Source organism: Lissotriton vulgaris, chromosome 10 (assembly GCF_964263255.1).
Source record: "Lissotriton vulgaris chromosome 10, aLisVul1.2, whole genome shotgun sequence".
Taxonomy (NCBI): Eukaryota; Metazoa; Chordata; class Amphibia; order Caudata; family Salamandridae; genus Lissotriton; species Lissotriton vulgaris.
Window position 1 is genome coordinate 111,776,138 of NC_141698.1, and position 25,106 is coordinate 111,801,243.

At 45.0% G+C, this 25,106-nt stretch overlaps 1 protein-coding gene across 1 annotated transcript in view; it reads right to left on the bottom strand.

The window, feature by feature from the left end:
- The window catches only part of LOC147684780 (uncharacterized), a 286,561-nt gene that overhangs the window by 237,057 nt on the left and 24,398 nt on the right, over nucleotides 1-25,106 (bottom strand). The window contains exons 4-5 of the mRNA XM_086939730.1: nucleotides 11,961-12,097; nucleotides 7,120-7,188 (exon numbers count right to left, since the gene is read on the bottom strand). Coding sequence (XP_086795856.1) covers nucleotides 7,120-7,188; nucleotides 11,961-12,097 — 206 coding nt within the window. The remainder of the gene's footprint in view (nucleotides 1-7,119; nucleotides 7,189-11,960; nucleotides 12,098-25,106) is intronic.

The following is a 25,106-nucleotide window of genomic DNA, read 5'->3' on the forward strand; positions in this document are numbered from 1 at the left end:
TTACCCAGCCACCAGTAGCTTTTGCAGGGAAAGCCTGGCACCCAGGGTGCTCACCCCTCCCCTTGAGCCAGTTTAGGCCAGCTTTGCCAACATTCTAGAAGGATCTGGCACTGCCTGGGAGGAGGGTATAAGTAAGGGGGATGTGCCACCAGAGTCAGTCAGAGCTGGGAGAAGAAAGAGAGGGGACCTGCTGCGAGGTGCTACCGCCACATGGGCCTGTGAGCTGGGTCCTGCACCCCTAGAACCCCCCCCTCTGCTGTCCCCACGGGCCCCTACCCAGGTCACTGACGCTGTTTGGACCGGGTACCACGCCAGCACTGCGTGAAGAAGCGCCCAGGAGGTGACGAGTGTGCCCCTGAGGCTGACTGTGGAACTGTTCGCCCCCCCTGTGAGGTGTGCTGCCTGGTGCTGTGCTGCGATAGCGCTGTTTTGGGGAGGTTGATGCCCCCAAGGAAGCTGTGGCCCCCTGTGGAAGCTCTGCCGCTGTAAGGCACTGCCTGTCAAGCGCTATAATTGGGAAGAAGCGCTGTGTGAAGTTAAGCGCTGATCTGAACTGTACAGCTGGGGAAGCGCTATAATTGTGAAGCGCTAGAAACTCGAACTGTGCCCTGCATAGCGCTGTGTCTGAAGCGCTGGAGAAGTGCTAAATTCCTGCCCCCTCTGCGTGGCCTGAGAAAGGAGCTAAGAGCTGTGGGCCGAGGGAGGAGCAGTGCGCTGTGAATAGCGCCATCTGCTGAGGAGAATCACGCCGTGTGGCCTGAGGGCACAGTGAGGGGAATCGAGCTGGAGGAGCCTACCCTCGTTTTGGCGCGCTGTCCGCCATATAATTAAATAAATAAATAGAAGGGAGCCTACCCCTTATTGTTGCCGTCGTCACCGCTGTGGCCCGGTGCCGCCAAGGAGACCCCCGCCGTGTTCGGCATCATCGCGGTGGCCCCGGTGCCAGGAGAGGGCCGCCGATGTGAAGAGAGGGCCGCGCTATGCCCTGAAGCCGGCCTGACCCGCATCACGTGGCTGGGGCGCCGGTGACGTCTTCCGCCACACCCCCCAGCAACGCTGCTCACGGATTGGCCTGCGCGGCTGTGCCCCCAGAAGGCCGCGCAGGGATTGGCTGCCGGCCGGGCAGCCAGCGAAGTAGAGCCGACCCTAAGCCCTGGGTCCCCGTGAGGGAGGGGGACCCAGGTGAAGCGCCGGTGCGGGGCCCCGGTGGTCAAGGGGGAGCCCCGTGAAGAGCGACCGGAGCGGGAGCCCACCCCGCCGGTCTGTGCCCCGAAGAGGGAAGCCTGCCTTAAAGCCCCGGGTCCCCGAGAGGAAGGAGGGGCCCGGCTGTCGTGAGGAGGGGGCATTGAGGCATGGTTCGGTGCCTGCCCCGCCCCCACCTCAGAATCCCGGTGAAGCGCTGCTGCTGCTGGCGGGGCTCTCCTGAGCTGAAGAGAGCCCCACGCGCCCAAGCCAGCCGCACGACTGCCCTGCCTGTCTGTGCTCCCATGAGGAGGAGCAGCACAGGAGGAAAGCCTTAGCAGTGGTGAGGCCAGAGCCCCTGACGTCAGCAGAGCCTAGGAGCCCGGTGAGTGGGGCCTTGAGTATACTGAGCGGAGGGTGGAGAGGGCAGCGGGACACAGGGTCGGTGTCCGCCCCCCCCTCCCGGTTAAATGGCAAGGGCCTAAGTGCGCCGGAAACGAGTTGGAGCCGCGAGTGACAGCTAGGGGTAAGGTCATTCTTGTTATGGCGGCTCTATGAATAGACTGCTTTACCCAATGGGACGTTTATCCTGGTGAAGGGAAATGTTGCCGGAAGCCTGGAGAATGTGCTTAACTAACGGAAGGTGCATCCTACTGTAGGCTGGAGGTCAATACTGTGCCCCTGGGACCCCCAAGGAATTATTAAAGCCCTAAGAGTTAGGGCCAGGAGTTATGCTAATGCTGGGTTGATGTTCAGGCCGATGGTTTTGCGCCTAGTGTGCTCATGGCCTAGTGTTAATGCCCCTGCTAGTGGTGGGCATCCCCATGCGTTATGCTGCTGAGGCCGACCTCCCCTCTAGGGAAGTGTTAGACGCCTGAGGAGGTATTTAGGGTGGCCTGAGTGACATGTTTATTCCTGCACAGTGACCAGGTAATAGGAAATGTTTGAGGGTACCCCCTGTTGTTAATGTTACTGATGCCAATGCATATTAATTTTTCACGCCTGTTAGGTGATCCTACGCTGATTCCAGGCTGTTAGACAACTAAGGTTGTGGGCCCCTGCAGATGTTATTTACCTGCCTAAGTGAGCCTAATGTACGCACTGGTGAGGTGCACAATGTGTTAGATGCCAGGGTATTGCTCAGGAATAATGCGCCAGTGTTGAATTGCTTATGGTTAAATACCTAATGTCACAGCGTAATGTGTATGCCTAAGGTTCAATTGCATACAAGGTGCCTACTACCCTGATGAGATGGTCATCTCCCTGGTCTAAGGTGATGAGACCGATATCTAATGTTAATGTGCCCTTTTACGGCAGGTGTTCTGCCCCTCTGCTGGCCTGACGTGTCATTCCAGGCCCCTGGTTATATCCCCCTGCTGATTTATTACAGGTGTTCCTGTCTGTTGGGATTTACTGTGATGCCATGAGGTTTTCCTTTACAGGGGTTGGGTTGGACTTAAACTGCCAAGGATGAGAGCCTGAGTTGGCCCCGCCATTGTGACCCCAGGTTTAATGACAATGTAAACATCCTGCATGGACTTACAGACTCAGCCCTTACTTCCCATGTAAATAACCCCCTGGATACACTTGGCTCTGGTGCCAGTTGGCGCTGTCTTATGATACCACTGTTGATGCATTTTTGCCTTGCAGGTTGGAGATACTAAACTTCTTAATTTTCCTACTCAAACTGGTGTCCTGCCTCTTTTGTGGTGTGCCTGGTGTGTCGTCTGTGGGTACTGCGTGAGTGCTTCACATGTCCTCCGAAGTTTGGCCTGCCCGCTTGGTTCCATGCTACCCCCTTAGCGATTTGGGTAACCCCATTTCCTACAAGCTCTTTCAAATTCTTACTTCTTGTATATGCAAACAAGGGGTTGATAGCAAATAATCCTTGAAAATCTTCTTCCTGTTGTAAGAGTTCCCAACGAGAATTCAAAATACTTTTGATTTGTGATGATTGTGTTGAGTATTTGGAAACGAACACCAGCCTTTCTGTTTTCATTTTATTTTTAACTTGTATCAATGATTGTCTTGGTACTGTTTTCATTCTATTCTCAGCAGTCTGTACAATTTCCATAGGATACCCACGTGAAACAAACCTATGTTTTTGTTTTTCCACCTCAAGGGTGAGTGCTTGCTCATTGGATGCAATGCGCTTGATGCACAAAAATTGAGAATAAGGCAAATTTTGTATTAAAGCTTTAGGATGAAAGCTACTATACAATAAAGCGTTATTCTGGTCTGTAGGTTTATGATAAACCGCGGTCTCCAATTTATTCTCATTCAATTTTATTGAGACATCCAGAAAAGGAATTTCGGAATTATCCACTGTGTACTGAATTGTATTCTCATATTTCTTGTATTCAGTTCTTCAATTTTGTTGATCAACAAAGACTCATGACCTTTCCATAACAAAAAGATATCATCAATAAATCTTTTGTAAAAAAATAATATGTTCGCTCCAAACAGTATCTAATAAGATGTAATAATTTTCGAATTTCGCCATGAAGGTATTGGCAAAAGCAGGGGCCCCTGAAAACCCCATGGCTGTACCACTAATTTGCAAATAGTAGTTGCTCTTCCATTTGAAATATGAGTGACATAGACAAAATTGTAGTAATTCCAATATGAATACTTTGTTTGCTGTGACTTGAGGTGTTTTTAGTAATGCCCATTCACAGGCTTCCAATCCTTCCGCTAATGGGATTTATGTATACAATGCAGTAACATCGATGGTACACAACAATACATTGTGATGTTCTAAATCCACGGTCTGTAACAATTGAAGAAAATGAGCAGTATCTCTCACATACGTAACCCAGCCTTGTACAAATGTTTGTAGAAACTCGTCAATCTATTGACCCAAGGGCTGAAAAATAGAACCACAACCGCTCACTATGGGTCTTAATGGAGGATAGAAGGTGCATTCATAATAATAGTGGCAGAGAGCAACTAATGAATAACTAATTTTACTCATTTGGCAGGATATAAAGGGCTGATAGCAGGAATTCGTGATCTATATGATGTATGTACTTTGAATGTCACAACACATGCAAACTCAGGACAGATGATTTATGTTTAGCATGCTGGTTCTGGAGACAGAACATAATCTTGTAATTTGTTCTGAATATTTATGTACAGTTATGTTTTCTGATCTTAGGATTGTTTTACTCACTTCTTTTTGTTTTATTCTTTGTGTTTCACTGAGGCTATGAGGTTTTACAACACGTAAACTGGTCATCTATCCAATGTGTGTTATTGCCAGTTTTGATGGGTTTTAGCGTTCAATAAAGTTTCGCGCACATTTGACTTTTTCAAGATGGCCGCCGTTGTGGTACTGAAAATTCTGGACTCTGGTGTCTGTGGTACCGAACCACCGAACTCGTGTCGTAAAACATCGCTGTATCATGACAATTTTGGTACCAGCAGGCCGATAATGGTTTAAATACCGTTCATAAGTATTTTCGTCACGTTCGAGTGACGAAATCACCCTTAAATCTAAATTTTCGTCTTGAACCCTCAGGTTCCATTTTGTGAGCAGCAGCCATTTTGTGATTGCCCTCACATAGCCAAATGACTAAGGCCGAATTTAACCTAAAGGACACGTACACCCTTTTTGACTCCTCTGTGACCTGGGCAAGCTGACTCCACTGCCCGGAGCCAAACCTGTTCGGGCAGTTCCTTTCCCAGTGGCCGAATGAGATTAGTATCAAGGCGCAACATGTCATAAAACTCCTCATCGCACAGAAACCATGCCTAATCTTACACACACCTGTCCCTGTTTCTTCTTTATGACCTGCTTTACGAGGAGGAGGTGCCCGTTTTTATTAGGGGTCCCTCGATATCTGATGAAAGTTCTGGGCCTTGCTGGGTAATTTATCATGGACTGGACAAACTAAAATGTGGGCTTGTCATCATGACTCTGCTTTTTCATTGTTGTGAAAATATGTATATGGTCAACTGTAAAATACGGAATGTTTGGCTGAAGCTTATTATTTTGTATAAAAAGAGAAGGCTGGCTTTGTAAAATTGAGCAGTCTCCTGAGAACATACATGCTGTTGTACTTCTAGGATACCTGTTACTGGTTGAAGCCAATAAATACGATCTTTGACTTCACCTAGAAGACTCTGTGTTTCTGTAGTCTGAAACAGGAAGGACTTAGGAGTTTTCAGCTGTGTTCCCTGGCACCGCCGGACCCATAAAACCCCGGTACTCCACCGTACACTCGCAGTTAGATGAGTCAATTCGTCGAGGTTTATTGTTGGTAGTATTTGACCAGGCAGTAGCGTCGAATGGTGTCGAGAAACCATTTGAGAATAGGAGTCGATGAGCGTGGATGCTTCAAACCGGAGGTATGTGACAGGGTATTTAGGATTGTTTACAGGCGATGGTATCGAAGCAGGGGAGATGGTAAAGGAATTTGTTATGTGTTTGCAGGCGGATCTGCACGGAAGAAGTGCTCAGTAGAGTAAGGAACGGAAATGTGGTATAGTGCAGAGGGAGCAGGTAATGATCGTTTCGTTATACCAAGCTCAGTTAATTAAACAATACACATGTGGGATGTTGAACTAGGAGTGGATTTCTACTGTTGTAGAAAGGAGTTCGCTGACCGGTAGAACTGAGGAAAGAGGACGGGTTGGAGCTCACGGCATCGCAGCAGTTTTTCACATGCAAAATCAGCCGTGAAGCACCGAGTAGTTTGAAGTAATGAGCGTTGTTGAACTTCTTGTTTTTTTCGATCCATCATACGCTTGTGCAGGTTGCATAATCAAGAGCGCATTTCATTTTGCAGAATAGAATACGGTGATATCGAGTGTACGAGAAAAAGGAAGTGACGGTGTCAACTACATTGCAGCGATTTTTCATGTTTAAAGTTCTGAGCCTGACTCATTAAGAAGGTAATAGAGAAGACCGGATAGTTGATTATTTGATGCATTGAGTTGGTTGAAGTAGTTTGATAACATTCACTGATAAAAGTTTGGATTCATGTGATTTATCAGAGGGCATCGAGCAGAGGGAGAGATTGATGCATTGTGGGTTGTCTTTGTGAACCTCGTTGGAGGGTGTAGATTAATACCATTGTAATTTTCTTCATATCTGTGTTTGTCGGTCGAACTCGCAGAGGCATTTCTATCGTAAGAGAGTTGGTGTGTAGTATATGGCGACGTGCGTTCATGGAAGGCTAAGGTTTTGGTTTTTGGGCACTTTTCTTTCACAACACATACATGGTGGTGGTGACATTTTATTTATTATTTGGCAACTGTTTTGCAATAACCATGTAATAGCAAATGTGATTTGTTCTGCTATTCAATGTGCTGAGTATTGTAAAAATAAGCATTATTTTACAGTTCTCCTGAAGAAGGGATTCATTCCCGAAATGCATTGGGACTGGAAAACCGAGTTCTTTAAGCAACAGTCATATTATTTTTAAAGTTGTATTTTGTTTATTATTCACCTAGATAGGTGTGTTTATGTCTAGTTTAGGGCACTGAAAAATGTATGATGTTTACTGAAATATAAAGTAAAGAAACTGTTTATAAGCGAGTATCTTGGTGTACAAAATTCATTTAGCAAAGTATAAGAGATATCATAGAACACAGGAATTGGTTGATTAATTTAGGCAAACGGAAGTTTGCCAACTGCTGTGCGGGCAGGGTCAAGTGATAGCTGTCACTTGTTGGTTTTGGTCTATTCTTTATTTAGAGCCTCTCCCTGAATTTTCACAAACAGAGCTTTATGGGAGGTAAAAATGCAGGTCAATAGGCCAGCATATGGATGCTACTCTTGCCTTCCTGGACTGATGTGTTAGAATTGAGCCTTCTGTAGGGCATTCACTTCCTTCCCAGATTTCCTGAAACAGACAGCTGTCATCCTTGGCCACAAACAACCACCAATCACACTTGTGTGTACCAAATAAATGAGTCCTGGTTCATACTCACCTTAAAAGCGTTGTAAATTATTGAATTTTGATCCACATAGGCAGTGATGTTAACATAGATAGGTTGCACCTATAAAAAAAGAAAATAAACTTTTTATTTAGGTTGACTGTTTTCTTGATCTAAACATGAAGAAAGCTTACAGCACAATATATGTTTTCGGGAACAGGATGGGGCCCTTTCTTTGAGATCAAATTCTAATGGCCTGGTTTGTCAACTCTTTCCAGCCGAGATTTGAATTGTATGTAGGAACCACGCAACTTCAGCTTACAAAATCCTGATTCGCATAGTGAGGATCTGTGTATTCTTCAATGGAAAGAAGCCAGTTATAACTGTAGATTTTCTGCCATATACATATTATTGTGACAGAGTAAAGGAGAGGGAGAAAGTGGTTATTCCAAGTGCTCCATTCAAATGTGATAAGTGCCTACAGTACTATTATCTTGGTGGGCATTTACCAACATTTCCAAATGCTTTCAAAGTAACAATTGCCTTTCAGACACTTCTACCCACTACTACCCGCTGCTAAATGTACCACTTGACAATGCAGATGTCAGTGATGCTAATAATGTGGAAAATGTATAGGATACCCCGTTTTTAAGGACGTATGGGTGAATGGAAGTCAACACATGAAAAACTATTTGCCATGTGATAAAAAGAAATGTGAAATCTCACTTTTATCCTAATTCTCCACCTATCAATTTTCCACAACAGTCAATTTTAGAATTGGGAACTACAGTCATGATATAGCATAAGCACCAAAGCATAGTTTTAAATGTAGAGACAAACAAATCCAGGCAATATCCTACAAAAATGTAAAGAGCGGGCCAACTAATTTCTACAATACTTTTTCACTTGGTCTTTTTTGACAGAACAACATGGATTACTAATTTAGAGATGATTCAATAATGCACTCATACTTTCGATGATATGCCTATTTTGGCAATATACAGCATGATTTAGGCATTTAAAAATAATTACTCTTGATTGTATGGTAGAACTGCGGCAAATTTTTTTCCTTGGCTTTGTTTCGGTTATACCCTATTAGCAACTTAAATTTGTGATTTGGGAATGTGAGGATTTATCACATCCCAAACACTTCTGAGATTCAAACTTTGGACATTCATAGAATACTTGTTTAATTTGACTAGTTGGTTGCCTCAAGAAAACTATTGTCTACTCTGAACTAAAATACTTCAATTTTTCAGAAAAAAGAAAATTCATAAAGCATCTTTTAATGCCGTCTCTGTTATGGACTTTCAAGAAAGATGTGAGGGACCAACCATATTGCACTTATAAAACTAATCTATTTATTTCATATTTATTAATACATTTCTGTTGAAATGAAAAACTGAAAATATTTTTCAAATATAAAAGAGAATTTCGTTATTTATTTAATGTTGTCCATGGTGCTAATATTTTGTTTTAAATTCTATTTGTGTTGGTAAAAATTAGGCTGTCCACGTTTTAGTAGAGTTAGGACTGGTTTTGTTTGTCTGTAGTATTTCTGGTTGGTAGGGTTGCTGTCCTTGTGTATAGTAACCTTTCATGCAAAACCATTGGTGTGGGAGAATTATTTTTTCTTACTCCTCTACATAAATCTCTAATTAACTATTCTTTTGTATCACAGGTATAAAGATGCAATTGTCAACTCCTCAGACTTCTTTCAATAAGGTTAGGAGTCACCTAGGCACGTGGCATTTCCATCTCCACAGTGAATTGAGTCTTGAAAATCTTTCAAAGTAATCGCTGCTTTCACAAAAATTAGCATTTGGAATTGAAAATCTGGCCTTACTGGCACGCATCATTGATAATACAAAGGGTCAGTATCCTCTACTCACAATCCTTTCTTCTCCTTTCAAAGGTTGGATTACAACTTGTTAAATGTGGAATCAGAGAAGTTCTTTCAGTTTTTCTTTCATTTATATCTTTTGACACCTGAATAAACAGCTCAATCCTGTCACTCAATCAGATCTGAAATAGCTCTGTCAAATCACAGAGCAGTCAATAGTTATCTAAGGAAGTTAGAGTTGGGAGGTGTGATTGAGTAAAAATCTAGTTCTTACCTTCATAATTTAACCTACTGTAGTACAAATCCACAAAAAAATACAAATGTATACAATGAGTTATAAAATAAAAAGGAAACATTTACCAGTATAAATAGTAGGTGTTATTAACCATATTACATTAACTAATTTAGCACCATGAATGCTTTAGGTAGCAGTGTACTCTATTGATAAAATATTTTTAAAAACCACTACATTATTAGTTTTATATTTGGAAGACAAAGCGAAAACCGGTGCTCCATACGGGTGAAATAAGTTCAAATGTCATTATTTGACATAAAAAATCTAAGCTTACTTTCTGCACACAATTTGTGTGTAGTATTGCCACATCTTTTCTATGGAAATACAACTCTACATCATTATAAAATTTATAAAAATAGACTTCTAAGTAAACTTATTTTTGTCAATGGTAATGCGCGTATGTTGTTTGCTCGACAAAAATAAACAATGTAAAATTAGCATAAATTAAAAAAAAATCTATCTTGTTCATTTTGATATTGCATAGTAATCAAAAGTAGAAAAGGTGGATGAATCCACCGCTCACAAACTAATATTTCTCCCAAATCCGTTGGGTGTGTCAAGGTCGCATGACTAAAACCTTATTTTTTTCCTATACATCCAATTTAAATCATGTGCTATTCATTAAAGTGCTATTCAGTTATAAATGTCAGCGATGTAGCCACACAAATGCACTCTTGTATATTGAGTTCTAACTAGAACTTAACATGGCACTTGAATGCCGGTCATAATAGCTCCCAACAGCATACATAATATAAAATATTTTCGTCATATTTGAATTTGTCATCTACAAAAACCATTCATATACACACTTATTATAGCTATAAATACCCTAACTCATTATGACATTTGTGCATAGGTATCATCAAATCAAATACAGAGTCCTTCTAATCCCACTATACTTATCCACTGTTAACTGTTAACATGAATCCGGAAGTTCAGAAAATAGACTAAAAATTCATCAGAGTTCAGGTCATCAAGCTTTTTTGTGGATAACATGATTAGATTATAATGAATGATTCCACCTGTCTTAGTTTCAACTCCTGGTTTCTTTCTTTAGATTGTTTTCTTAGGGTGCAGATTTCCACAATTTTTGGGTAACCTGTGATCAGAGTCATGATGTTCCTTACAAGCTGGGCAACTGACATATCATCGCCTTATTTAATGGACCAAATTTGTTTAGCAATACGTAGGAGTAAATGTCTAAATATGCTGTCTATAAAGAAGCAGGCCAAAGGGGGACTGCCATATGTAGACAAAAACCATACTTCTTAACCTTAGAAATTATATCAAAACACGCTTTTTTTACATTAATACCTACTTTACATTCACATTTGTTAACTGCACATTTACACATTTTGCAAGCCCTGAAATGGTGAAACCTCAATGTGTGTTTGAGCATTCTTTTGAATGGCATAGAGGGTTTGCTAGCTCATAGATCTCTTACGTTCTCCGCTTTAAGGAAGGACTTACTCTGACCTTAGGAGTGATGTTATTCTGTGAAACTGGATCTGCTGCCTTCATTTATTTATAATTATCCTTAATTTGTGACTGCGGCACGAGTACTGAGAAAGTAAATGCCGGATTGTAATTTCTCAGATGTGCAACCAATGGAGAAATTATTAGGAACAAGTAGTTTCAGATCTTTCTCCGAGATGAGCTTTTAGGTTTTGCTTATTGAAACATTTAGCAGAATAACCCTGGTCTTTAAACCTTTTGGCCATTTCAACTGTTACTGTCATAAAGTAATCAATACAAGCAGAGTTGTGTTTCACTCATATACATTCCTCATAAGAGATTTTGTTGATAGGATTATATATGTGGCAAATGTCAGAACACAAGATCAAATAAGAAGCCATACATTTAAAATAAAACAGCATTTTTAGAATTGGATTTAGCACCACAGGTTTTACCGGGTGAAGTAATGCCAGCTAGTCATAATGCCACACTTGGCACACCACCTGCATTCCTGGTTGGTAGAATACGTGACAGGAAAAGGCCCCATACCTTGTCAAAAACATGTGGTAAACACCTGGGTAGTCCCAAGCAGCTTGCCATTATCTGGAGATGGGGTTGGTAATACCAAGTGGTATCAGTAACAATGAGTCCGATATGTCATCCCATTTTTACTGGGTGACTCGTGATGAAGCCCATGTTAGGTAAAACTGACGAACATGCAGCAGTGCAGTGAACCGCAAATCAACTAGTAAATAGATATTCCTCATTGAAGCAGGAAGTAGTATGAAGCTGGCTACAATGATGATGATAACATTTATATAGTTTCACCAAACCTATGTAGCCCAAAAGGAGTCCCCAAAACCTGCACTGGAAGGATGACATTAAGGAAGATCTAAATTTGGGCACAGTAGGTTCCAACCCTAACTCCCAGTGGAAGTATGGGGTTGCTGCAGAGTTAGGGGGAAGCCTCACTTTCAGCCACAATGTTTTAGAAGAAGATCCTTCAATGAATATAGATGCAAATTCCAGAGAAAACTGAGTTTCAACAGACTACTTCCTTATTTTGCCACAATAAAGGGATCCAGGTCATCGTCTACTTGACCACTTAGTCTGACCCTATAAAGTTACCAGGAGCAGTCAAAGGTAATAATTTCATGTGTTCCAAAGAGCTCGATAATACAGTTGGGGGTTACAGAATGGAAAAACCGTTCTACAACAAACAATGTAAATCTAAGGAGACCCAAATGAAGATTTCCCACTTCTCTTACAGTTAAAAGATATTATCCACCATTGTCTTCTTACCTGCTGGTGCGCCTCTCGTAGCTCAGGTGAACTCTTCACGCTCAGTAAGTGAGTCACAACTTGCCAGCTGTAGAAGAACGGAAACTGCAAAACTTCCAGTGACTCCTCCACTAACTCCCAAGTCAAGCATAAGTTCCCTGCATGGTCAAAATACAGTGGTCACTCATCAGTTGTACACAAATATACTTTTCTAGTGTGCTAAATGATGCACCCTTTTTGAAATAAGGCCATATAATGCAAGAAGCATGCAACACCTCAATTGATAATGCCAGCCGCTGGTAGGTGAAAACAGGAGCAATCTATCTGAAATTGTTCTAATCCAAAAGCACATCTCAAGCATCCAATATACTTTGGTTTTACATCTTCATAAACAGTCATTTAAATACTCACAGTTAAATTTTTTAGATCACTCCAAAATGGACAAAGTACTGCAGTTAGTATTGTGTTACGGACAACAGTTCTGCCAATTCTCCATGTTCCACAACAGACATTCTCATCTCATCCTGGAGATGACACTGGCCATCATTGCCTATTCCACCTTAGGCAACTCACTGGCACCAATGCAGGGAAAGCAATGGGTAGTTATTCACCACTCGCTACCCTTTAAGTTTGCTTGTGCATCCCAGGAAGACCACAGCTACTTAGACTTAGGATTGTCCCTCTGCCCGCGCATTCAAGACGTAGGGACGCACCGAGGTTTTGGTTCAATTGATTAGTTAGAATAATTTCCTAAAGTACTGGAAGTTTGTTAGTAGCAATTGCTGTTCCCCTGGACGTTCCTCAAGATGGTAGGCAGTGAAGTCAATTCACAATACCACCCTCAGAAGATAAAAAGACTAGCAGATGGCAGCTTCACATTAAAAGCAACTAGACACTGATATGCATTAACAAGCTGAAATAAATACGAGCTCCAATGTGCTAGAAGAAACTAGGAAAACAATGCAATGTCTTTCAATGGGGAGCAAAGTCTAAAATGCCTTGTCTTCATCCTCGAGAGAGTTCCACAAAGGCGTTGAACGGAAGATAAGGCCATTGAGGGTGGGTTGAGCCCTCTGTTTCCCACACCTGAAGAACCCCATTGATGTACAACCAGCTCATGGTGCAATAGGGTTATGTCTGGTATGAATGGTCCATGAGTTTCTCTCCAATCAATTCATACACAGCATGATTTTATGAAGACTGGTGTTCAGCCTATCCCCCAAACCCACTCAAACATTCTGATCTATTGTAAGTGGAGTAGATGGCATACAGTGCCTCACCCACTATTCTATTCTCTGCAATCAGTCATTAACACCTGTGCTATTGCTGACTTCATGTTTCAACTGCACTGATTGCTGAAGCAAAGATATTCATTATTTGTTATGACCTCAATCCCAGGAGCAGAATTAAGAACTTCTGCTTCCAAAAATACACATGACTTACAACAGGAAAGATTATAATGTAAAATCAAATAAATAATTTCTGAAGAGAAATTTCTCAAAAACTACTAAATGGATTTACACCTAATCACAGAAAGCACAATCTGTGGACCAATATCAACTGCCTGCCAAATTTGGTGTAATTCCATTTAGCAGTTTTGCGGTAGTGCTTCTTAAAGAGGTCTAGGGACAATTCAGGTGAATTTTGCATTTTGGGCCCCCCTCTGGCTGAGTATTAGGTGTTGGTGTAGAAAGAGCACTTTTGTGATTTGGTGTAAATCCATTCAGTAGATGTGGAAGTATTATAGAAAAAACTAATTTGTATATCTAGGGAAGTGGATCCTCCGCTGAAGCAACAGATCTCATGCTGGGATCTGATTGGCTGCTTCAACCAGGAAGTGTTGGCAGCCATGTTGGGACTCAGAATCAGCCGAGTCCCCAAAGAAAGGGGGAAAAAAGAGAATGGGGCAGGATAGTAATACCTTGACCCCCTAGGCCTGGTGATGGGATCATCCCAGGACCCCGCCGGGGCCAAAAAGCATTTTTTTCAATTTTGCCACAAAATCACAGGTAGATCTGCAAATTTATGGCAGAAAAAAAGGACTGCCTCCTGCCCATATTTCTCATTGAGCCCCCGGGTTTGCCAGGTCCTGGGGCATATATAAATATGTAATTTGGGGAGGAGGGCACATACAGCCTCCTTTCCCATGGCCGACATCGGCCCCAGGAACAGCTATCTCCCTGGGGAAAGGCCATAACAATATAGAGGAGGGGGCTGTGCAGATCCCCAACCTGAGCCTCTTATGGCCACAGAGACCACTACCTACCTGAGGTGAGCCCCAATTAGAAAAAAAGGGGGTGGGGCCGCACAGGCCCCCCATCCCGGGCCGTTTTTGTTCCGGGGGACCACCACCTCCTCAGAGCAGGCCCTGCAATAAGAAAGAGGGTGGCCGCACAACCCCTCCTGGAGCCTTAAATGGCCCTGGAAATCACAACCCACCAGGGCCAGTTCCCAGTGTTTTGAGGTGTGCATCCTCAGGATATAGTAGTCTGCTGTCACATGGCAGAGCTATGACAGCTCCTTCTAGGTCAGAGCAAACAGTAAGTCTGCTCGCTGCAGACAGGAGCAAGAAAACTGCTCACGTCTGCTGGGAGCAGACATTTCATCTAATTTCCCGCCTGCTGTCAAACGGGCAGGAAAACAGATGAAAGAATTGCTCCCACAAGAAGGAAGCAGCATTGCTGGCTGCTCCCTGCGTGTGGGAGAAATGCTGGCTCCAACTGGAGGCAGGGAGCAGGCAGGAACCAATGGGCAATCAGGATCCCTCCCCCCTGCAGTCTCCAACAGTGCACATTGGATACTTGTGGTGGGCTCCAGGGCACCTAGCATCAAGTGACTGGGCCCGGGGGGGGGGGGGGGGCGGGGGGGGGGGAGAATTCAACCTGGGAAGGAGGCCACATAGCTCTCTTCCCTTTTGCAAACTACAAATTATTTGTTTGTTCCTTGGAGCTCATGGCTTGAGTCATAGACCAATCCTTGCAAGCAGATTCAGACTCCTTACTTGAGTTCTTGGCCTTTGATTTCGGCAAAGAGCACAATGGATTCCTCCAAAACCCATAATTTGACTGTTCTTCCAAATTGACACTTTCTTCAATTAACTTTTATTCCATGCCATTTTTATACCTATGCATACCTTCTAACAACATATACATTTCATTTGGTATTCTCTTTTGTGCTATTATTGGGACCAAAGGGAGGGTGTTGCATGTTTCCTGCATGGCCCATTGTAGTTTTCCCTAGGTTAGCCTAATTGTGCATGCTGTAGGCCGCATTTTCCTAAGCACATGTTACTATAATAAACACACTTGCTTTTGTGCCACATTGAATTTTCAGGCAGAACCTGTATATGTTTTTGTGTTCTTTTCTTTTCTTGGGATTTAGTCTGCACACCATAGACAAGGTCAAACAGCAATTTCCCTTTTGAAACAGAGTTCCAAAAAACTCCACTCCGCAGAGTGCATTTTTTTTCCTCTTTTGTTAAGTTGGCGAGCGCGTGTGAGGAATATCTTACTCCAGACCATCTCCTGGCCAGATTTCCCATCATGGTGGTCACGGATGACCGAGAATGCTTGTGTTGAGAAACCTTCTGTTCGTGTTTAGGAAACTGCTGCTCAATCAATCAATCCATTAATCAGGTATTTGTGAAGCGTGCTACTCACCTGTGAGGGTCTCAAGGGGCTGGGGAAGTCGTGAAACCCATCTCACCCAAAGACCTAGGTCTTGAGGCTCTGCCTGAAGGCTTGCAGAGTGGGTGAACGTTCCAGGTCTTTGCCGCGATGTAGGAGTAGACTCTTCCACCCGTTCTTGCTCTGCGGTTGCGGGGGTTTTTGGCAAGGGCGAGGTCAGCGGAGAAAAGGCTGTTCTTGGGTGCGTAAAAGAAGACTCTTTCATTGAGGTATTGGGGTCCGGTGTTGTGGAGGGATTTGTAGGCATGAGTGAGTAGCTTGAAGGTCACTCTCTTCTCGACGGGGAGCCAGAGGAGGTCTCGTAGGTGCTGGGTGATGTGGTCTTGTCGCGAGGTGCCGAGGACGAGTCTGGCAGCGGTGTTCTGGATGGTCTGGAATTTTTGGAGCAGGGGTTTGTTGATTCCGGCGTAGAGGGCATTTCCATAGTCTAATATGCTGGTTATGAGTGCGAGGGTGGTGGTCTTTCTGGATTCGGGGGGAATCCCTTTGAAGGTCTTGCGGAGGATGCTAAGGGTATTGAAGCACGTGTCAGAGACGGTGTTGATCCGTCGAGTCATGGTGAGGGAGGAATTGAGTATGATGCAGAGGTTGCGGGCGTGGTCCGTGGGTGTTTGGGGGGCACTGCAGAGGGCAGTGGGCCAGAAGGTGTTGTGCCATGCGGAGGGGGTGGGTCCGAGGATAATGGCTTCTGTCTTCTCCGAGTTGAGCTTCAGGCAGCTGCTGCTCATCCAGGATGCAACGTCTTTCATTCCTTCCTGGAAGCTGAGTCTATGTTGTGTCGAGTTCCTTTGTAAGGGAGAGGATGAGCTGGGTGTCGTCGGTGTAGGATAGTATGCTGAGTCCATGCTGTCTGACAATGGCAGTGAGGGGGGCCACGTGGATGTTGAAGAGTGTGGGGCTGAACTATGATCCTTGGGGTACTCCTCAGCGGATTTCTGTGAATTTGGGGGGGGGGGGGCGTGAGTATGATTCTTTGAGTTCAGCCAGTGAGGAAAGAGCGGATCCAGTCGAGGGCTGTTCCCTGTATGCCGGCTTTGTGGAGTCTGGCGGGGAGTGTGCGGTGAGAGACGGTGTTGAAGGCTGTAGAGAGGTCTAGTAGGATGAGAGCCACCGTGGGGCCCTGGTCAAGGAGAGTGCGAATGTTGTCTGTGGCAGGTAGGAGGGCGGTCTCGGTGCTGTGGTAGCTGTGGAATCCGGATTGAGAGGAAATCGAAGAAGGAGTTAGCTTCGATGAAGTTCGTGATCTAGATGTTGACGATCTTCTCAGTGACGTTGGCTGCAAAGGGGAGAAATGGGTCTGTAGTTTTTGAAGTCCATCAGGTCTGTAGAGGGCTTCTTGCGGAGGGGCTTGACTTCTAAGCATTTCCAGTCATAGGGGAATGTGCCGGTTTCGAAGGTGGAGTTGATTGCGTGTCAATTCAGGTGCTTGTGCGGCGGCTGCTCTGTGGAAGATGTGCCGCGGGCAGGGGTTCGTGGGGGCTCCTGAGTGAATGTTCTTAATGGTCGTGGCGGTGTCTTCTCTAGTAACCGGGGTCCAAGCAGAGATGGTAGGCTGACTGGTGTTGCTGGAGGTAGGTGTGGCTTCAGTGTCTAGTACCTGTTCGTTGAAGTTGTTGTAGAGGGACTTGATCTTAAGATGGAAGTAGGAGCAGAGTTTGTTGCAGAAGTCCTGGAAGGGCGTGACGTCTGAGGCTTTGCTGGGGGGTTTGGTGAATTCCTGTATGATGCTGAAGAGCTCCTTCGAGTTGCTTGGGATGGTGAGGATATTGTCCTGGATGAAGTTCCTTTTGGTGCATCTGATGTGTTGTTGGTGTTTTGTCATGGGATTCTTGTAACTGGTCCGTGTTTGAGGGGTATTGCTGTTTCTCCATACTTTCACGAGATGCCTGTACAATTAATATACAATTCAGGTTAAAAATACACATAATTCAAAGATTCTCTAAAACGCTTGAATAATACAATTTAAAGTGCACTTCGTGGAAGAGAAGACCATTTCACATTAAAACAAGCATTGGCATAGCTAATAGGTCTCGCTTTTGGGACCTTGTAAGTATTTAGTTATGCAGCACAATATCCTTGGTGCAACCACATCAACTGTTGCGTGGCTAAACACTTATAAGGTCCCAAAGGCGAGACCTATTGGTTATGCAAATGCTTGGTGTGGTTGTGTGTGTGGTTATGTGTGTGGTTGTGGGTGTGTGTGGTTGTGGGTGTGGTTGTGGGTGTGTGTGGTTGTGGGTGTGGTTGTGCGTGTGGTTGGGTACGGCTGTGTGTGGTTGAGTGTGTGGTTGTGTGTGATTGTGGGTGTGTGGTTGTGTGTGTGATTGTGGGTGTGTGGTTGTGTGTGTGTGGTTGTGTGTGTGTGTGGATGTGTGTGTGGTTGTGTGTGTGGTTGTGTGAGGTTGTGGGTGTGGGTGTGCTTGTGCGTGTGGTTGTGTGTGAGGTTGTGTGTGTGGTTGTGTGTGTGGTTGTGTGTGTAGTTGAGTGTGTGTGTGGTTGTGTGTGTGTGTGGTTGTGTGTATGGTTGTGGGTGTGGCTGTGCGTGTGGTTGTGGATGTGTGTGGGGTTGTGTGTGGTTGTGTGGTTGTGGTTGTGTGTGGGGTTGTGTGTGGTGGTGTGTATGTGTGTGGTTGTGTGTGTGGTTATGTGTATGTGTGTGGTTGTGTTTGTTTGTGTTTTTGGTTGTATGTGTGTTTGTCTGTGTGTGGTTGTGTGTGTGGTTGTGTCTGTGGTTGTGGTTGTGAGTGTGGTTGTGTGTGTGCTTGTGGTTGTGTGTGTGACAGTAATACTAAAAGCATCTGAAAATAAAGGACCACAAACATCGAGTTTGGGGAAAGAGAAAGCACGTTGTAAGTCAAACGGGCGCAGCAAAGCATTGACACAACAACAAAACAAGATCATTTAGAGAAGACTGAGTGCTGATAATGGATACACACAGCCCATCATCTTAAGAGTTCGAATGCAGCCAATGTGCACTCAAACCTGCCCCCTCCTTGTGAGTTGCACCCCATATTTCACGAGTTATAACTGCTGCACCCAGCATAGCGCTTTCAGATCTAAAGCCTACATAGGTGTTATCGACTAACCAGTCGCCAACATGCTGTGCTTTTAAAGAGAATGTGCCAAACGTTTCCAGCTTCCTCATCATGTCCTCATGAAAGTGCCAACGAAAGGCCTCCCTGAATGGTGCAACAGACATGAAGCAGCCGCTGCGATCAGAAATAAACACTGTGAACGTTGTCCAGTTTCACTGCAACATTTCCTTAATGTTCCTTAAGTCACAAAACAGTAATACTAAAAGCATCTCAAAATAAAGGAACACAAACATCGAGTTTGTGGAAAGAGACAGCACGTTGTAAGTCAAACAGGTGTGGTTTTGTGTGTGGTTGTGTGCTGTGTGTTGTGTGTGTGTGTGTGGTTGTGTGTGGGGTAGTGTGTGTGGTTGTGTGTGTGTGGTTGTATGTGTGTGGGTGTATGTGTGCTTATGTGTGTGGTTGTGTGTGTGGTTATGTGTGTGTGAACTTGTGTGTGGTTGTGTGTGTGTGGTTGTGTGTGTGGTTGTGTGTGGTTGTGTGTGTGTGGTTGTGTGTGTGTGGTTGTATGTGTGGTTGTGTGTGTGGTTGGGTGGTTGTTGTGGGTGTGGTTGTGGGTGTGGTTATGTGTGTGTGTGGTTGCGTGTATGTGTGTGGTTGTGTTTGTGTGTGGCTGTGTGTGTTTGTATGTGGTTGTATGTGTGTGTGTGTGTGGTTGTGTGTGTGTGTGGCTGTGTGTATGGTTGTGCATGTGGTTGTGCGTGTGGTTGTGCATGTGGTTGTGTGTGTGCTTGTGTGTGACAGTAAGACTAAAAGCATCTCAAAATAAAGGAACACAAATATCGAGTTTGGGGAAAGAGAAAGCACGTTGTAAGTCTTAATGAGCATGACGAGGTTTGCCATATGGCGCCTCTGCTCCTAAGCACGCACACGCACACTGTAGCTCTAGGCTGGCATCATAGCTTTTTTTGAGCCCTCACTAAAAGTCTCGCCAGTTTAGCGCACGCGCTGGGTCAGGCGAGACCTAAAAAAGGGTAAACATATAAATCAGATCAGGAAGACCCTCTTTTTTTCCTTTCTCTAACTGCTGCTACTAAGAAACTAGCTACATTAAAGGTTTCCCATGATTATTCAAGATCTGCAAATATATTAGGGCTAGAAAACTTTTGTCCCTTAAAATTGGTAAGATAAAACGTTTGTGAATGTTCAAATAGTGCTCACAAAACAGGACAAATTGCAAGGTGTCTTGACTCGAGAAGTTGTCACAGTTGCAGTGTTGAAAGTGAGCCCATAATTCTATCGATGCCCAGGCTGCTGGCGCAAACCGCCTCTTAGTTCCCATTCTGAATAGTTACCAAAATAAAGAGACGGGCGCTGGGAGCAGGAATCAAGAACAGAGTTTATTTCTCATGAGGAGAGCCAGTCATTTCGGACACGAAACACAGTGTCTTTCGGGAGGTGCTCTGGCAAGTGAGCTTGAGACTCTTGCTTATATACTTTGCAAAACATTTGATGGTACAATCAGGTCAGTGTGTCGCAAAAGGAGGACATCCCTATAATCCTCGTGATGATCCTATTCCACATACATTCACAATGGGGACCCTTGACCTGCTGATAAGAGGGGAGGGCAATCATGCAGCTGAGTGTGTCGTAGGATGTGTGCGCCTGATCATGGCCCAGGGGGTGGGGTGGCTAGGCATACAATGAGGGCAGTAAATGGTATCTCCTGGCTTAGGCGATGGCCTCGGACATGTGTGGTCAGCCGAACTCGGGGGAAGGGGTCATCAAAGGAGTGGTATTCATGCCTGCGTGGACAATCGAGCGTGGAGGGAGGGCTTGTCAATAGAGGGGCATTCAGGGAAGGGAAGGAGGTGCTGGTCAGGCGCGGCCGTGACTCTCAAGGACAGGGCTTTGCGGAAGAAGAGGGTTTATGACTTGCTCATATGAGGAGAAGGAGGGGGTCAGGGTGCGTGCAGGGCCAGAGTCGCGCAGAGAGAGAGAGAGAGAGAGAGAGAGAGATCTTATGACCTGTACATGAGAGAACAGGGGCAGTCAGATACAACTGGGGGGGGGGGGCTATGTCAGCTGAGGCGAAGGATGCTTCTTCGAGAGGGAAATGGGGAAGGCCTGGGTCAAGCAGGAGGGTTACCTTTTCACATCAGGATCGCGCAAAGGGAAAGGGTTTCGTGGTCTATACATGGGAGAGGGGGTGCAAGATACGCGCGGGAGGGAAGCTGGGGATTCCAATGGGTAAAAAGGCCATGGTGCCTAGAATGGCTGCACATATGCATAGGGGTACGGGTTCTTACTGGCAGGGTGATACGGTCAATAATTTACAGTATCCATGGTGCCCACAGGGAGAGGAGTGGGAAAGGAAGGGAAATGAGTGCTGTCTATGTACATCAGTTTCGTCAGATTTTACAGTCGCCCCTTTTTACATAGCAGCAATCATTTTTGCAGCTGATGGCATTACAAGTAGACAAGCATCGTTGGCGAATTAGCACTTTGTCGATACTAACATGTGGCGTACAATCATAGACAGTCAAGGTGATGGGAAAAACGCAGTACATAGGAAATTACTTTTTCGTTGTGTTCCGGGCAATTAAACGCACTACATAGCATAGATCTTTCTGACTTAAAAAATGTGACCAATGAACAGGTTTGACCAGATAGTTGAGAGCGAAATTCAGTTCAATACACAAGATCTCTTCGTCACAGTGTCTTTTATCAGGGAGCCATCACTGGTAGGCTCTAATCCGGGTACTTTCGTTGGCACTGTTGAGCACCGGCGGTGGAGCTATAGGTCCAGCTCGGTTCGATCCTTACGCGTTGCAGGGTGCGGTCAGTCCTCTGCTGTTAGACCACAGTCCTGTTCCCTAAACAGTCCGTTTGGCGGCGCCTTATGCTCGGCACCTAGCGTTCTGTGGCAACACCCTCTTCCCATAGAATTGGAGTTCTTTCCTTTGGCAAAAAGTCACGTGGGAAGGTGGGTGGATGTAGTTCAAATAGTCGATAGGAGAAAGAGTGATCGGAGTTGGGTCAGAGTTCCTGGGACACACAAAAAGGGACCAAGGGAGCAAAGGATAACAAGCAGGCAGGCCCATCAATCGGGCCCTAAGAAGGCAGACGGAGACTCCAGGCACACGTGGGTTAGCAGTCGGAGGGCTTCGAGGCGGCCCGTCATTTTTTTTCATTTTCCACGTTGAAATTGCGGTCTCGTCCCGTGCCTTGTTGCTCTGCTGCTCCACCTCTGGTCGATGTCATACGTGTCCCAAGGTCTGCAGTCAGGCTGAACGTCACATCTGACCCATCCCCTCCGGTGATCGTGAATCTTTGAATAGGTACAAGACAACGTTTTAGAGAAATGGCAGAAGAAGACATCTACGCATATGAATTCCTCCCTCAATTCTCCGCATTTGAGATTTTATGCTCATCGGTCACAGTCAGAGGTCTATTACCAAGCAGTGCATGTGTTAGCATTCCTACTGAGTCTATGGCAGGTTTATTCATTGTCCTATTTATAACTCACATGAGGATAAATGACATTTTCCATCAACTGTGCGTTACATCATATTCAATATTACACAGCGTTTCCCTTCAGGAGCAATCATATTTTCAGACAGGGTGGGGGTGCTATCGTCGAGAGTCGGGCAAAACAAGATTTCCTCAAGGGTCAACAACTACCCATAGTCATTACGTTTATACCCGGGACAGCAGAAGTGGTTCTATCAAAAAGGGGGCGGGGATGCTTCGGGCGCTTGCGCTTGGGTGCAAAGGGGGTGGGACAATCTGGGTATTGGGCGTCAATCTAGACGTTGGCGTTCGTCTCTGAAGAACAGACATAAGGTGCCATTGACATACAGTTCCCCTATAAATGGCCTGATTTGGGGGACTTTTAGTCGTCTTACCTGTCCTTTCCTTCTCAGCCAATTCAAGTTCATTCATTTTGCAGAAAGGAGAGGCAGTAACATGGCGAGATACAATCATTTTAGTTTCGGACAATTTTGCTGAACCCCTTCGCGTTCAAATATGTATCAAATCAGACTGGTGCCGGTGGGGCACAATTTTACCAAAGAGGGGGAGGGAAAATAGGGAGACTCTCATAGAGAGTGAGAGTCGTCCGCAATCTAAACGAGCCATTCGGTACACGTATGACATGTAAGGAGAGGGAGAGAGAGAGAGAAAGAGAGATAAAAAGGAGTGAAGAGAGAGAGAGAGACGTGTACGAAAATAGGTCATTTAGTGCGCTCACAACACAGAACGGCAAAGGTCAGGCGACCCGCAGATACAGACAGAGGGGAGACATAAATTCGTACGTTACACACACACAAACTCAGACAGGGAAGACGGCACATATATTACGCATGTACAAGACATTCATGACAAGACAGGAAACAATTGTTAGTCTACAAGATCTGTTTTTATATTTTCTACATATCGTTACTATCCTATTTATCTACGTGCTTAGCTCTTTCTGCCCTTCCCCCCTTTCCCTTCTCGCTTGTCATGCCTGCGAGCGTTCCCAATCACCAATACTCACACCTCGGTTGGTCGATCAGAAATTAACCTGGTTGCGCTAGTTACCCATGGTTGGATCTTAAACCATCTTTCTGTTCCCTCCTGTGGTGGGAAGTTCTCCAGGCTGAGGCAGCGGCAAATATTGATCGGGAAAACAGTCGGGCAGTTTGGCTAAATCTGTAAGAGTGTGAGAAAAGGGGGCAGTGCATTTTGAACATCGGCAACATTTCTAACTCCCTAGGCGGGTGGTGCCGTGGCAACCCTTACCCGTATATTTTTCTTTGTCCTCTCCCTACCTAGTAAAAACGTCCAGTTATATTATTTAACGCGTTGTCTCTAGTCAATTTTGTCTTTATTCCGTCACTCAGTACCTGTCCAGTCTCTATGTCAGTCCATCCTCCCAGTTGCTATGTTCTAAGGAGGAACAGTCATGTTTAAGTCTACGTCTTTAAAAAACTTTTATTTGTCATAAGGACCATGCTCATATTCCTTTCTTCCCCTTCCCATCGGCGGTTTGGTCGTCGTCCGTCTATACATCAGCCAGTGTCCCGACGTGACCTGCAGAAGGGAGGAGAAAGAAGGGGTGGGGGAGGCAATATTCAAACCTCATCAGCATGCAGTAATCCGGAAATGCTTTTACCTACCACATACTCGACCTATTTCCACGTAGTGCATTTCCCTACCATTACGGCGTTTAAGCCCTAATGGACCAGGAAGGTCAGGCAGATAATCATTGATGATCTGTGTATCTACATGAGTTACTTGGTCGTAACCCCTTTCGATCGGGTACAAGGGTGGCGGTCAGGTGGCATTTCTGTGGTGTCGTTTTAGGACTTCTTAAAGCACTGTTCCGGCTGCCTGTGACACATAGTGTGGCTGCTGAATATCGGGTCCATTTTCAACCTTTCACCTTCATCATACTTTCTCGTTGTTCACAGTAGTAATATATTCAAAACTCATTAATGCAACCGCTACAACTATGCTTTCGTTTTCAAAATACTTTTAATAAAAAGTGTTGACACATAAATACAGGCCTACAACCCGGTGGACTAGCCACGGAGCAGATTGGATCTGTACATAAGGAGAACAAAGCTGGTGGCAGTTCATTGCATAAAGTGCGGCAGTGCAATAAAATCGTATTAAACTCCCCTACAGAGCAGGCATGATGTATGTCAGTAATTCATCTTCAACAAATTCATAAATACATTATCCGATGTTCATTCATTACCTTAAATTACACCAATTCATTTTTCAACTCATAATCGGTACCCACCCTTAAGTCAATTCATTGTCCAAGCACATACTCAATATCCTTCATATCTACTTTCATTATCCAAACGTTATATATATCTCGGGGTAAAAAGCTTGCGCAATCAGGGTGCAACAAAGTTCATTAAAAACGTCTCATTTTGTGTCGGCGCCATTTTGGGTGGGGTCAGGCAAGTTCCAGCACAGTCAGAGTATCTCTAGTCTCGCATGGTTGGCCCAGAACTTTCCATTGGCAGTTCAGAAAGTCTCGTGCAATGTGGTTAACAGTCTAACAAATATGGACCACGAGTCAAAGAGTGGGAAGGGCGGCAACAATTTTCCTACCGGGTCATTCTGGTGTTCCTCCGGAACTGAACAAGCCTGTGCCGTGGCGGCATCTTAGCCATTTCCGATCCGAGTCTGGTGCCGGCAGGAGTAGCACCGATGTCGTGGTTCCCAGCGAAGGGGGCGGGGGCACCCATGCAGAGGGTCGGGGGCCCCCCGGCTCTTATAGAATCTTCAAGGTCGAGGAGAGGCGATATGGAGCGAGTGCCCGTCCTGGGCAGAAGACCTCTTTTTGATGTTGACCCTCTTTAAGCAAAGAGTGTTGGGGTGTCGCTGGAAGCCTCCACCTGGAGGGAGGTGGGGGAGGGTCGTTCGCGCCACCTCCCCCTTCCAGCGAC